The following is a 12392-nucleotide window of genomic DNA, read 5'->3' as shown; positions in this document are numbered from 1 at the left end:
GTTCATGCATGTTCCTATGAACCTGGCAAAGCCTTTTTTAGATTTATCATTATGATTTTCTTTTTTTAAATGTAGTGTAGTTTTCTTATAGCCATGATTTTGGGACTGATTTTTTTAAACTTTGGTATCTTTCTTAAACTACCAAAAATAGAATAAGAAAAACCACACATTTCAATGCTTAGGAAAGAATAATATATTCTTACCTTCAACAGAGTGGAAATTCTAGTATTTTGTCAACATTGCTATGGGCTATGTTAATTCTAAAAGATAAAAATAACTATCTAAATATTTTTAAATCTTCATCTCATGTTAATTCTGCACCTACTGGTGCAGAATACTTGGAACAATTGCTTAGGGTTCTTTTTAGCATAATTCTTCTTTACTGCTTTTGGGAACAAGAACTTACACCCTAGGTGATTAAAGTAGTAACAGGTTCTCTTTTTGTAGTTGCTTTTCTTGTTGGTACACATCTTGCTGCAGCTGTATTTCAGGAAGGTGTCACTGGGCAAACTCCTCCCTCATTTATCTTTTTATCCTATGTATACTTTTCATTATTTTTTTCCTGTTTTGCACTGTCATAGCCTTTAAATTTATAAAATTCTTCCTGGGACAGACTGAAAACATTTAAGATGAGTTCTAGCAGAAACTGAAGAAAGCATTTTTTTTACTATGGTTTCCTCTTTTGAATTACTGTAAAACCTCATTTTGTAGCAAAAACAAGAAGTTCTTTGTCCCAAACAGTGGCGTGGTGCGTACCTGCTTCCTAGGATTGTCTGAACCTATGGGATGAAGAGGTGGCCTGTTTGGCCTGAAAGCTGCTGGTATACCTGTTCTAGGGAGAGAGCAGTTGCCTCCTGCATGGAGCCCTCCTGAGATACTGGTTTGCATGGAGAGCTGAAAATTCCAGACACAAAACTGGGAGGGGTGGCTGATATGCCCAGAGGATTGTGCTGCCATCCAGAGGGACCTCAACAGCTGGAGAAATGGGCTGCAGGAACCTCATGAAGTTCAGCTTCAAGGAGAAGTGCCAAATCCTGCCACTGGGCAGGAACAACCCCAGGCACCAGTACAGACAGGGGGCTGACCAGCTGGAGGGCAGCTTTGCAGAAAAGGCCCTGGGGGTCCTGGTGGACACCAGGTAGACCATGAGCAAGCACTATGCCCTTGTGGCAAAGAAAGGTAGTGGTATCCTGGTCTACGTTAGGAGGAGCGTAACCAGGAGGTTACGGGAGGTGATCCTGCTTCTCTGTTCAGCACTGGTGAGGGCACACTTGGAATACTGTGTCCAGTTCTGGACTTCCTGTTACAAGAGAGACATTGATATACTGGAGAGAGTCCAGTGAATGGTCACAATGATGATTAAGATACTGGGGCATCTGTCATATGGGGGAAGGCTGAGAGAGCTGGGACTGTCTGGAGAAGAGAAAGCTCATATCTCATCAACATGTGAAGGGAGGGGTGCAAGAGGTAAGAGCCAGTCTCTCGAGTGGTGGTCAGCAACAGAATAGGACACACTGGGCATGAACTGAAACATAGGAGGTTCCCCCTGAACGTCAAGAAACACATGTTCACTGTGAGGGAGACTGAACACTGCAGCAGGTTGACCAGAGAGGTTGTGGACTTTCCATCCCTGGAGACCTTCAAAAGCTCTCTGGACATGGTCCTAGGCAACTAACTTGGGTGACTGTGTTTGGGCAGAGTGATTGGACCAGATGACCTTCAGAGGTCCCTTTCAACCTCAACCACTCTTGTGATTCTCTGAGTGATGACACCAGTGCTTGAAACAAGGGGAGTGCTTGATTTCTCTCCTTTTCCCCCTGCAACCCTAGATTTACCTGTACCTTTAGAAGAAATCATTTTCATTCTTTACTTTCTTCCTTCGTACCCTACGGTTTGGGTTTGTATTTTTTTTTGGCTGCACAGCAGTTTAGCATCAAAGAGAGGTGCCTTCCCTTGCCTTTGCAGAATGCCCTCAAGTCTGGTGCCTGGGACAGTTAGCTGGGATGAAAACAATGTGAGTTTACCCTCTTTCGGGTGGGTGGTGACCTGGGACTATTGCCCACTTCCCAAAGAAATGTTTTGTTAGGTGGTGGTGAACAAGAGATACACATAATTCCTCCTGCAACAGCCTTCCTTTTCCAAAGAATTCACTCTGCTAAGTGAATCTGCTTGGAAAATGGCTAGGCAGGCTGGATTTCAAGTGGATATAGATATATTTCTTACCAATTCTTTACGAGGTCTTTGGATGGTAAATTACTTAGGTGGATTGGATTGCCCTCAGGAGGATTTCAGGTGCATTTACTTCTCTCATCTTTATAGGAAATGTATGCATGTAGGAAAACTGCTTCAAATTTCTCCCATTGTCAAGGAAAGTAACACTTAAACAAAGCAGTACTTAACTTGAATACAAGTGAGAAACACTGAATAGCATTATTAAGTCTTATACAAATGCTTATATTACAGGCACATTTTTACTTGAAGTATTTTATTTTTATTTTTACTTTATGCCTACAGTTACTGAAAAGGAAATGTTCATCTGCTTGATTTGGATGTTCGTCCTGCTCTGCAGCTCTATAGCAGGTATGTTTCTTACTTGTTAGCATCTGTCTTGCCATTAGAAAAATTTCCAGAATGTGACCAATCTCCAAATGTAATGTTGAAAAGTTCTGAAAATTTTAATTAAATAGAAGTTAGTAGGTAATTGACTAAGTAGTGTACGATATAGAGGGAAAAATAATTCATTGCACTCTTGATATCCTATTCTGGAATGTTAATTGTGATCATGACAGCCTGAATTTGTTTTCTTTTGTATTTAAAATCCTAAAAGGAAAAAAAAAATGTATTTTAAAACTTACTTTGTTAACTGTTTGCCTGTTGCACAGGTTATAGGAGGGGAATCTGCATCTGGAAGTCATATCATAGTTCAATTCCTGTTGGGTTGTAAAGGCCAGTAATTTTGGAGATCTGCTGATGGAACCATTTAATGTTTATGTAATTTGTGAACACTTAAAATGCAGTTAATATCTGCTGGTTTTGGACTGTTTTAAGTCAAATATTACCTATTCAGAGATTCATGCAATCACTACTATTGTTCTTATTCCTAATTTTAAAAGTCACCTAACAATGTGTGGCTATTGTGGGGTGTGTGGTAACTGCTGAAGTTGGAATAGCAGATAGTTCCACACTCCCTCCACCTCTCATCTCCTTCTTCTTCAGCTGGAGTGCATGTTTGTGTGGCAGGTTGTAGAGCTGTGAGGAACCTGATCTAGAAGGAAAACCATGTTATTTCTCACCAAGCTTTTATTTTTCATCTCTATCGGTTTCCTTTTGGTTCACTACACAGGAACTTCTGGCATGGAAAGGGATAAGAGCAGTAAATGAGTGGCTGAGGATTAAACATGCTTCTTGTGGCAACAGTGCCGCTTTAAACTGATTAAGTTGAATAGTATATGTTAGAATAGCAAATCACAAGGAGAGATTGAAATAATGAGTTTGTGACAAAAACTGAAAGCTCACGTGCAGTTTATCACATACAACTTAACACACAACAGTAATTTATTATATGATGTTATTTGTGTCTTAAATTGTTCAGGAATTACTTGGAAGAAGGGTGCATGTTTTTCTAAAAGCTTGAACAATAATATACGAAACAGTGCAGGTAATTGCTTACAACTGATACACAGTAAAATTTGTGCAGTGAAGTGTAAATAGGCGTGAGCATGACTTTGAAACACAAAAGAAATTACTTTGAAACAAAGAAGACACAAAAAGAAACACAGAAAGCAATTTACAGTTAATACACCCAAAAGATAGTGAATTACCAGAAAACAAGCAAGAAAGTTTAAAATTTGATTCCCTTTCATTCCTACATTCTAGTAAAGAAATTATGTCTGTAAAAGTTGGTGTTTTCTTGGTTCTATTTAACTGATTTATTTCTGAAATTTGCCTTCAAGAAATTAGTAGCAGCAAAAAGACAAACAGTTACCTTCCTGCAGGACTCTTATGGGTGATTCTTGCACTGTTTCATAACTTTGCTGAATTAATTCATTTAACCTGCTTCTGTGTGTTCCATTTACGTGCATTTCGTATACAATTCCTGCAGTCTATCTGGGGATATAAATTCTATGAGAAATAAAAGGAACAATGAAATATTGAAATATATTACAGCTTACTTGTAAATTTTAAGCTTACCAGTCTGACGTATTTTTGATAGAGTGATTAGTGATGATAACATCTAAATGGTGTACATACCTTTTACATGTAGGAGTGTTTCTTAAAAACAGATTTAAAATACAATAGTCTCTTTTTTTTAATTTTCTGCTGTTAAAAAACATTTGAGTTGAAATTTTTCCATTGTTTCTGGGAAGGTATAGAAACATAATTCCTGTATAATTTATAATATATAGTAAAATATACATATTCCCCCATCCCTGGAAGTATTCAAGGTCAGGTTGGTCTGGGTGTTGAGCAACCTGGTCTGATGGAAGGTGTCCCTGCCCATGGCAGGGGGGCTTGAACTAGATGACCTTTAAGGTCCCTTCCAACCCAAAACCACCCTATGGTTCTGTTATGATTCTACAGTAATTTGGTAATTAGTGTGAACTGCTTTTCCAAACACCAATATATAATTTGAGTGACTAACTGAGCATTTTATTTAAATCAACTCCATATGAAAAAAAAACTAATTAAATGATCTGTAGACAACAAAATAAGTTATCATATTTCCACTGGTATTTAAAAACTATTTAGGTTATGTGATATCTTTGATTTTGTCTTTAGATGAAAACTCTATCAGAGATGTTGACATTTTTCCTTCATCTCCTGAAATTGAAAGAGGATCCACCCTGAAACTGTTTTGTGTTCTTGGAAAACGCTACACACCTCACAGAAATGCAAGCCAAATCATCTGGAAATTAAATCATGAATTGATCGCTCAGGAAAACTATAACATTGTGAATGATACTGTATCTAGTGTAACCATCCATAATTTCACTTACAGCAAAGCTCATGTGAAATGTTTCACTAAGTACCTGGGGAATGAACAACTTCTGGTTCACACCGAAGTTAAATCTGGCTGTAAGTAGAAATGCAGAAAAATTGATTGTAATGTTTTTTACTAACCTTTTTTTTTTTTTTTTCTTTTAAAACAACTTTATTTTTTTAAGCTTGTGGCATGGTAAGATACCTGTGTTAAAGTATCTCTTTTTTTTCTGAAGTAAAACAGAAACTGCAGGCATTCCTTACTGACATTGGTCCATAACCTCTCTGAGCCTTACTTTTGGCCAGCTAAAGTGAGAAAATGTTGTCTGCTGAGTTCAGAGGATACTGGATCTGTCCCTTTGGTTATGTCTTTTGTTTGCCTAGCCAACTTTAGCTTTCTCAAGGGATGATTTCCACTCTAATCCTCTGGAGAACATTACAGGATAAATATGCATTAAATAATCTAATTTATTGAACAGACTAAGAGAAGCTGATGCGAACCTATACCTTGGGGGTCCCGTTTTAGTAAAGAAACAATAAATGCAGGAAATTACATCTGTGTAATAAAAAACAGCAGAAAGTATTGCCTGTCATGCCACAAGCTTGTCAGTAAAAGAAAGATCTTTTGAGTGTTGTATTAGGTGGGACAGAAAAGTACTGTTTTGGAGAGAGGGCTTTTTCAACCAGTTAATTTCACTGGGAGCAATTATCTTTTTTTCAATTCCAGTTTCTTCTATCGAGTGAAGAAGTTTGGCTTTAACAAAGAAGTCCTTGAGGGGTTTTTTTGGATGACTTCAGATTATAGAGATTGCAGAGGAAAGTTTCCTTTGTGCCATCTTGCTTATAAGATAAAGAGGATCCAGAATTACTGACCTCTGCAAGGTCATATAGATATGTTTCCCAGGAAGTTGTCTTCTGCACCTGAGGTCGTGCAGGCTCCTCATATTAGGAGTTTTCATAGGGTACATGGTTAGACATTTTGGGAAGGAAACAAGAGGAGTTTTAGCTTTCAGAGAATGCATTTTCCTGGAATTTTGTGCTGTTTCTTTGTTTTCCTTTAACTCTCTGGACTGGCCTTAAGGTCCAGACGTGTTACAGTAGGTAAACTTAGAGGTTCAGGAGAAAGTAGGCAATGGTTTGACATAGGAGAGTTAATGAGTTAGTGCAAAAATACCTTCAGGCCCACCTAGTTAAGTACTTTTTAGAAGTAGTCAGAGAAAATCTCCCTGTTTCCCTGGGGAAAGAAAGAGTAGCTTTGATTTTGGTTTTGTGAGGAGTTTTGAGGGCAGAAGAAATTGTAAAATGAAGGGCTATGCAAGCCAGTTATTGAAGTTTGCGCTAAACTGCTTTTTGACCAGTAAAATCAGTGGCACGTTAAAGTTACTTATTTTTATTGAACTTTTTTTTTAACTTTTGTCATTGCAGTTCCACCAGACATACCAAGAAATATTTCCTGCATTTATTACTTTGATGTTGAACTTACCTGCACCTGGTCTTCAGGAAGAGAAACAAATCTTAAAACAAATTATACTCTTTACCGAAAAATGTGAGTAGAGGGTGCATTGGGAACTGGGGTGCTAGAGTGAGACCAACAGCTCCATTCCCCTCATGTCCTGACTACTGTTTAAAGAAAAACTGGAAGTTCCATGGAGTTCAGAGTCATGGCATTTCCTCACTAAACTCAACTAATTTGGTGGTTGGTATCAGTTGAAAAAAATGTATAGTCTGATACCGTTTTAGTACACTATAAAGAAAATGAGCATTTGCAACCCAGTATTCAGTAGACAGATGTTTACATCAGAACTGTTACTTGTTTCCTGAGTGAGCCTAGGTACAAATGGAGAATGGTGGTACTTTGTGGTAGTGTTACCCAGAAACTTTCTGTGGTACCTAACTATCCTCATTTTGGATGGGTAAAAATGATTGCTTCCTCCTCTGCTTTATCCAGTTCCCAGTCAAAACCTTTAAAGCTCCTCTTAGTCTGCTTGAAACCAGCAGGGTTTAACCTGGAGACCTTTCTAGTCAGAAAATTTCAGTGGAAAAAAACAGGAGTCAGTTGTCCCTTGTGGATTGCTCCTATCTGGGGATGTGAATTTACAAATAGCAATTATGTAGTCTCACATCTTTTAGTGTTTCTGATCCCACTATAGAAGCATAAATATCTGATTCTTTCAATTTCTGTTAGATTTGACATACTGTTTAGGAGCTTACTTTTTCATAAGTTACTGTGAAAACGGTGAATTCAGTGTTGTTCCAAGGCAGATTTCAGATAAAATTTTGAAGGTGATAGCACAGGTTTTTGTCCCAAATATACTTGTAAGTATGCTCTTCATAACAGTGCTGCTTGTAGTGCTCTTTTTCTGCATAATCAAGACTCTAAGTAATATGATTTCATTAAGAGTTTTCTAAAAAGTCTAAAATTAATCTTGAGAACTGTAAGGAATTCAGATTCCAAATGAGACATTTTCCTATTGTAAGTTATGCTACCATGTGGTATCTTTTTTACTTAAATCATAGGGCAGGAAAACATCTTTAGTTTTATCTCCATTTTAGGCTTGACATTTTGCATGTCTAGCTTCATTAGGTGGAACTTTCTTACTCCGTCTAGTCTTTCTACGTTTTATTACTTAGCTGAGTTTGCAAAACCATAAACTAGAACAGCTACTGAAAGTAAGTTTCAATATTGTTCTTCTCTGTACCAGCATGAATTCTTCTTTAACCACACAGTGAGCTGGATTGCAGAACTATTTCCAGTAAAATCTAACCATTAATTTTAATCCAGATAACTCCCCAGCTGAACTTACCATGTGACTACGAAAGTGCTGGTGCAAGGGAGCATAGAGTTCAGGCTGGAAACAAACAGCAATGCATACTGGAGAAGTTGGACCATTTGCTTTCGCAGCAGTGCAGGCTCACACTAGCTCAGGGGTGTCAAACTCATTTTCATGGGAGGCCACATCAGCCTCACACTTGCCTTCAAAGGACCTAATGTAATTTTAGGATTTGGCCTGTGGGCCTTGTGTTTGCCGCTCGGTTATGTGCATTGTACTCCTTCATCACTGACATTGTCTCATAACACAAAAGACATACTGATTTTTATCCTTGAAACACAAACATATTTGCTTTCCCACCTATCATTACATTGCCTTCCTTCTGCATCAATCTTTCTCTTACTGGACATATTGGGATTCAAATTATTCCACCAAAGATGGTATGGTGTGCCACCTAAGTAAAAGACCAGCATTGCCTTAAGAACCAGGTTAAATAATAGTCAGGTCCTCTCACACAGGCTCACCTTTCCTTCAATCCTCCCTCCCCAGAAACAGCAGCCACTCTTTCTCCGTCAATTCTCCTCCTCCATCTATCTCAGTAACATTCTCCTTATTCCCCCATTGCCGGTTCCTTGGGCAGCGACATTATCCTTAATGCCATTCCCCAGCATGAACACCCTCCTCATTCTTCCATGGTGGAATAAGGAGAATGTTCCTTTGGGGGTGGACATGCCTACTGATAATTCTTTTATCACCCCTCATGAGGAGCTTTCTCCTTATTCCACCATTCCCTCCCCCAGTAGAGACATTCACTTTATTTCACCATTACAAATCCTAGCAGGCACTTTCCTTCTTGCCCCATCTACTCAAGCCATCCCCACTTAAAGGGGTATTGCCAACGGGGCAGTCACATTTCATTTGATAAGGTACCAAGATACATGAACTTTAACAAATGGCTGGGACTGTGGTACTATGCCTAACTACTGCTCATGCTCCAGAGCCGTCCTGTTATTAAATGACATATTATTAAATTACATTAGCATGTCATTGCACAAGCGCGGCCACCACTGCTGGACCGCAGAGCTGGCTGTATCCATGGAAAACAAGGTAGAATTCATGAGTGGGACCCTGGCTGCTGGTTACAAAATACCTTTTAAAGGTACTTTTTAAAAATAACATGTAATTGCTAACTTGAAGTTCATGTATCTGGCTAATTTATTAAAAAAATAAATGACATGTTTGCCCAGTTGAGAGTACCCCTTTAAGAGTCCCATCCCAGGTACCCCCACACACGTAATTCTTGGCTGTCTTGTCTTAGAGTGCCCCGAGACAGTTACTGGTGTCCCCCATCAGTGTCACCTATTACTCTTCTCACACAGGCTCACCGCTTTCCTTTAGCTACAGTCGCAGCTCCCGCTGTTCTGCTCCTGCAGCGCAACACGTGTCACACACGCTGCACGCGTGACCAATGCTGGCAGGAGCCTGGGGACATGGAGCTCAGCACTGCCACTGGTAGAAACAAGGTGCCGGGCCAGATAAAACAAGGCAGAGGGCTGGATTGCCTGTGTGCCATGTGTTTGACACTTGTGCACTGGCTTAAAAACGTTTGTGAAATACCAGCCTCAGTCTGTTTTTTGAGTTAGATGAATTATCTGCTTGCTTACTGCATAATATGATAAATTTAACACCAGCCCCATATACAAGTTTTCATTTGTTGAAGAATTTGTGTGGGTCAGTAAATTGAAACAAATTTTGTTAGTTTTGCATCCCACACTACTTATTATAAAAGTATATGCTGTTAAGACAGCGTATTATCAGTGTGCTCTTTCAGGAAAATCTGTCGAATTTGTCTTACCTGGTAATAGTTTGGCAGTGGTACAATTTGGCTTTACTTTTTTCTCTGTTTAAAAGATCAAGAAAACCTTGTTATCATGTTGTTCCACATGGCATGTGTTACTAGCTCTATCTGTATTTTTAAAAGACTTCTTCTGTGGAGTTACATGGTTTCACTTTACTTTGAGATTTTAATCTAAAATTAATAATAACAATAATAATAATAAGTGGATTCCCAGTTAAGGCGTTTTTACTCTTCATTACTGCTCCTGGGAAGTTGTCTTACTAATTGTGATTAAAACCAGATGAGTCTATGCAGGCTATTTATATGCATTTGCACGAGCAGTGCAAATAAGAAAGAGTATTCATTTGCATGAACATATCATCTAAGGAGATGTTAACTGATAAAAATGTCCTGCAATATCAAAAACATATAAATAATAATTAAATAGTAACCCAACAAACAGTTTGAGTTATTCTAAGAGAATTTTCTAACTCTTTTTTTTTTTTTTTTTTCTTTTCAGGATGACAGAAGGAAGGGTGACTCTTCTAAATACCATGGGCTCCTGCCAAAGCAAAACGGAATCATGTTCATTTTATTATCCAGATACTCCATATAGTAGTTCTTTTTGTTTCCAGGTGAAAGCTGAAAATGTTTTGGGTGAAGCCTTATCAGATTGTGTTCCTATACCTTTGGAAAAAATAGGTAAATAAAAAGAGTTAAATAAATACAAAGCAGTGTAAGCTGAGCTGACGGCACACTCCTCAATTCTTTCTTCCCTCTATAACATACAGGTTAGAGAATGCTGGAACAAACTGTGTAATCGAAGTTGGTTTACATAGAAGAAAATAATAAAAAAACTGTTTTTCAATATAGTAATCTTGAAATTATTATTTGGGTTTTGTTTGGTTTTAAATTGGTTTTAGTTTTGAAGTTCCATCTAATTTTAATTGTTAGCAAAAATTATGAAGTCTCTGAAATTACATCTAGGGTTTAATAAAAAGGTTCATCCTTCCCAATTTTTCTTTTTCATCAAAATTTGGATGCTTCCAATTTAGTTGAAGCAAGCCTCTTGTTATGTTTCAGTTGATGGCCTTTCCATGTAAAATTTTTTGAAATTATTAGTGGTACAACAGCAATTTTCAGCAATTTCTTGTTCTTACTGAGGGGTGGTGAAAAACAATAGTGTGTTGTATTCATACTATGAAATGTCTAACTACAACAATATTTTTTAAGACAATGTCTGATGTATCCATTATAAACTACTAAGTTTTTCATTATTAACAAGTAAAGGCCATATACTAAAACTCGTTGTCAAGCGAAGTGCTGCTCAGTCTATACTTTTGTATTTTTGAGTGGGACCAGATGTCAGTGCAATACCCGGCTGTAAATGAATAGTGGTATCATCACATCCAGCCCTGCCCATCGTTTACTCTGCTATTCTGCTTTCTGGTTGAGAATGTTAAAAGCCCAGCTATACTTCTTCTTTTCCCCCCTTCTTCTTCTTTTCCCCCCTTCTTCTTCTTTTCCCCTCATCCCCTCTCTTCATGCTCTGCTGCATTTTCTTCTGTTCATTTTGGTCTAGTTGATCAACAAGCCTTTTAACTGAGTATTTCTGTGGCACTGCTCCACCAGCACTCCAGGCAGAGGCTCCTTTGCTCCCATGTGCAGACCTGCTGTGGCTCCTCATGACTTTCCGCACCCCCAGTGCTTGCCAATTCTTTCCCCATTGTCTCCTTCACACTTCTCTCCCCCTCAAATCCTTTCAACTGAATTCTTCCCTCAGCTGCAGTTTGGACTTCACTTTGGCAAGCCAGCTTCCTTTCTTTTCCCTGCTGTTACTGTCTCCTGCAGATAACTTCCCATATGTAGAGCTGCGCCTATAAAATTGGCCATCATGTGAATACTCTGTTAGGATGTACCTTATTGGCATAATAGTTAACATTCTTTGAACACACATAGACAGAACAATTCCAAACATATATAGAAGCTCTTTCTCCTGTTAATGATTTGTTTCTCCATTCTAGAGAAATTTCAACCTCCTGAAATACTTTCAGTAAAAAAAATCACTGGTATAAAGCAGTTGCTTGCGTTAACCTGGAAAATGCCTGAGAAGATTATCCCTGCACAAGATGTAACTTGCCAGGTTCACTACAAAAACTTGTATTCAAACTCTTCGGTAAGCTACATAAGTTTACTTCTGAATGTTAGCTGCTTTGTGACTAATTTCTTAATGTTATAAAAAGCTAAATAGAAAAAAGGCAACAAGTAGTTGGAAATAGTGGTTAAAACCTTGTTATTTTAGTGAAGCATAAGTATACACAGTCTTAAGATTGTTGTTTCGTTGACTAGGGTTAATTGTTCTCTTCCTTTAGGTCAGTGTCTGTTTTGGTACATAACATACTTCTAAACATTTCTGAGAAAGGCTAAGGTATGACCTTAGGCTAATGGATTACACAGTCAGAATATTTGATTTTCCTCTCACATTCTGGTCATGAAAACAGCATTTACTCCCAAACACAATAGGTGAACCAAATTAAGATGGACTAACGATACATTAATTTTCAAGTGAATTAAAGTAGAAATTTTGCAAGATGGAAAATAAGGCAAGCTATTTTTCTGAGTTTCTGCCACTTAAAAGGAACTGTTGTAGAAAAAACAGTATTTAGTTATTTGCTTCCTTCAGATAGCCTATTCCAATGCTCCTCAGGATGGAAGTGATTATGTTCACAGTCTTACTCTTTCCTCTTCCAAATCTAAGAATGGGTCAGGTTGCTTGTCTTGTGGTTTTGTTTGTTTGTTTGTTT

The 12392-nt window shown here is 38.1% G+C and overlaps 1 protein-coding gene across 3 annotated transcripts in view; it reads left to right on the top strand.

Annotated features, from left to right (window-relative positions):
• The window catches only part of IL31RA (interleukin 31 receptor A), a gene marked incomplete at its 5' end in the record, with an annotated part of 42088 nt that overhangs the window by 8574 nt on the left and 21122 nt on the right, over window positions 1-12392 (top strand). For 2 of the 3 annotated variants that reach the window (XM_082075844.1, XM_082075843.1), the window contains 5 exons: window positions 2515-2580; window positions 4780-5076; window positions 6406-6526; window positions 10109-10290; window positions 11613-11764. In XM_082075844.1, coding sequence (XP_081931970.1) covers window positions 2529-2580; window positions 4780-5076; window positions 6406-6526; window positions 10109-10290; window positions 11613-11764 — 804 coding nt within the window. Of the gene's footprint in view, window positions 1-2504; window positions 2581-4779; window positions 5077-6405; window positions 6527-10108; window positions 10291-11612; window positions 11765-12392 lie in introns of those variants that run through there. The other variant, XM_082075842.1, reaches the window with a different exon arrangement.

The sequence above is a fragment of the Streptopelia decaocto genome (genome assembly GCF_964273445.1).
Source record: "Streptopelia decaocto genome assembly, chromosome: Z".
NCBI lineage: Eukaryota > Metazoa > Chordata > Aves > Columbiformes > Columbidae > Streptopelia > Streptopelia decaocto.
This window is presented reverse-complemented; position numbering and strand designations above follow the sequence as displayed.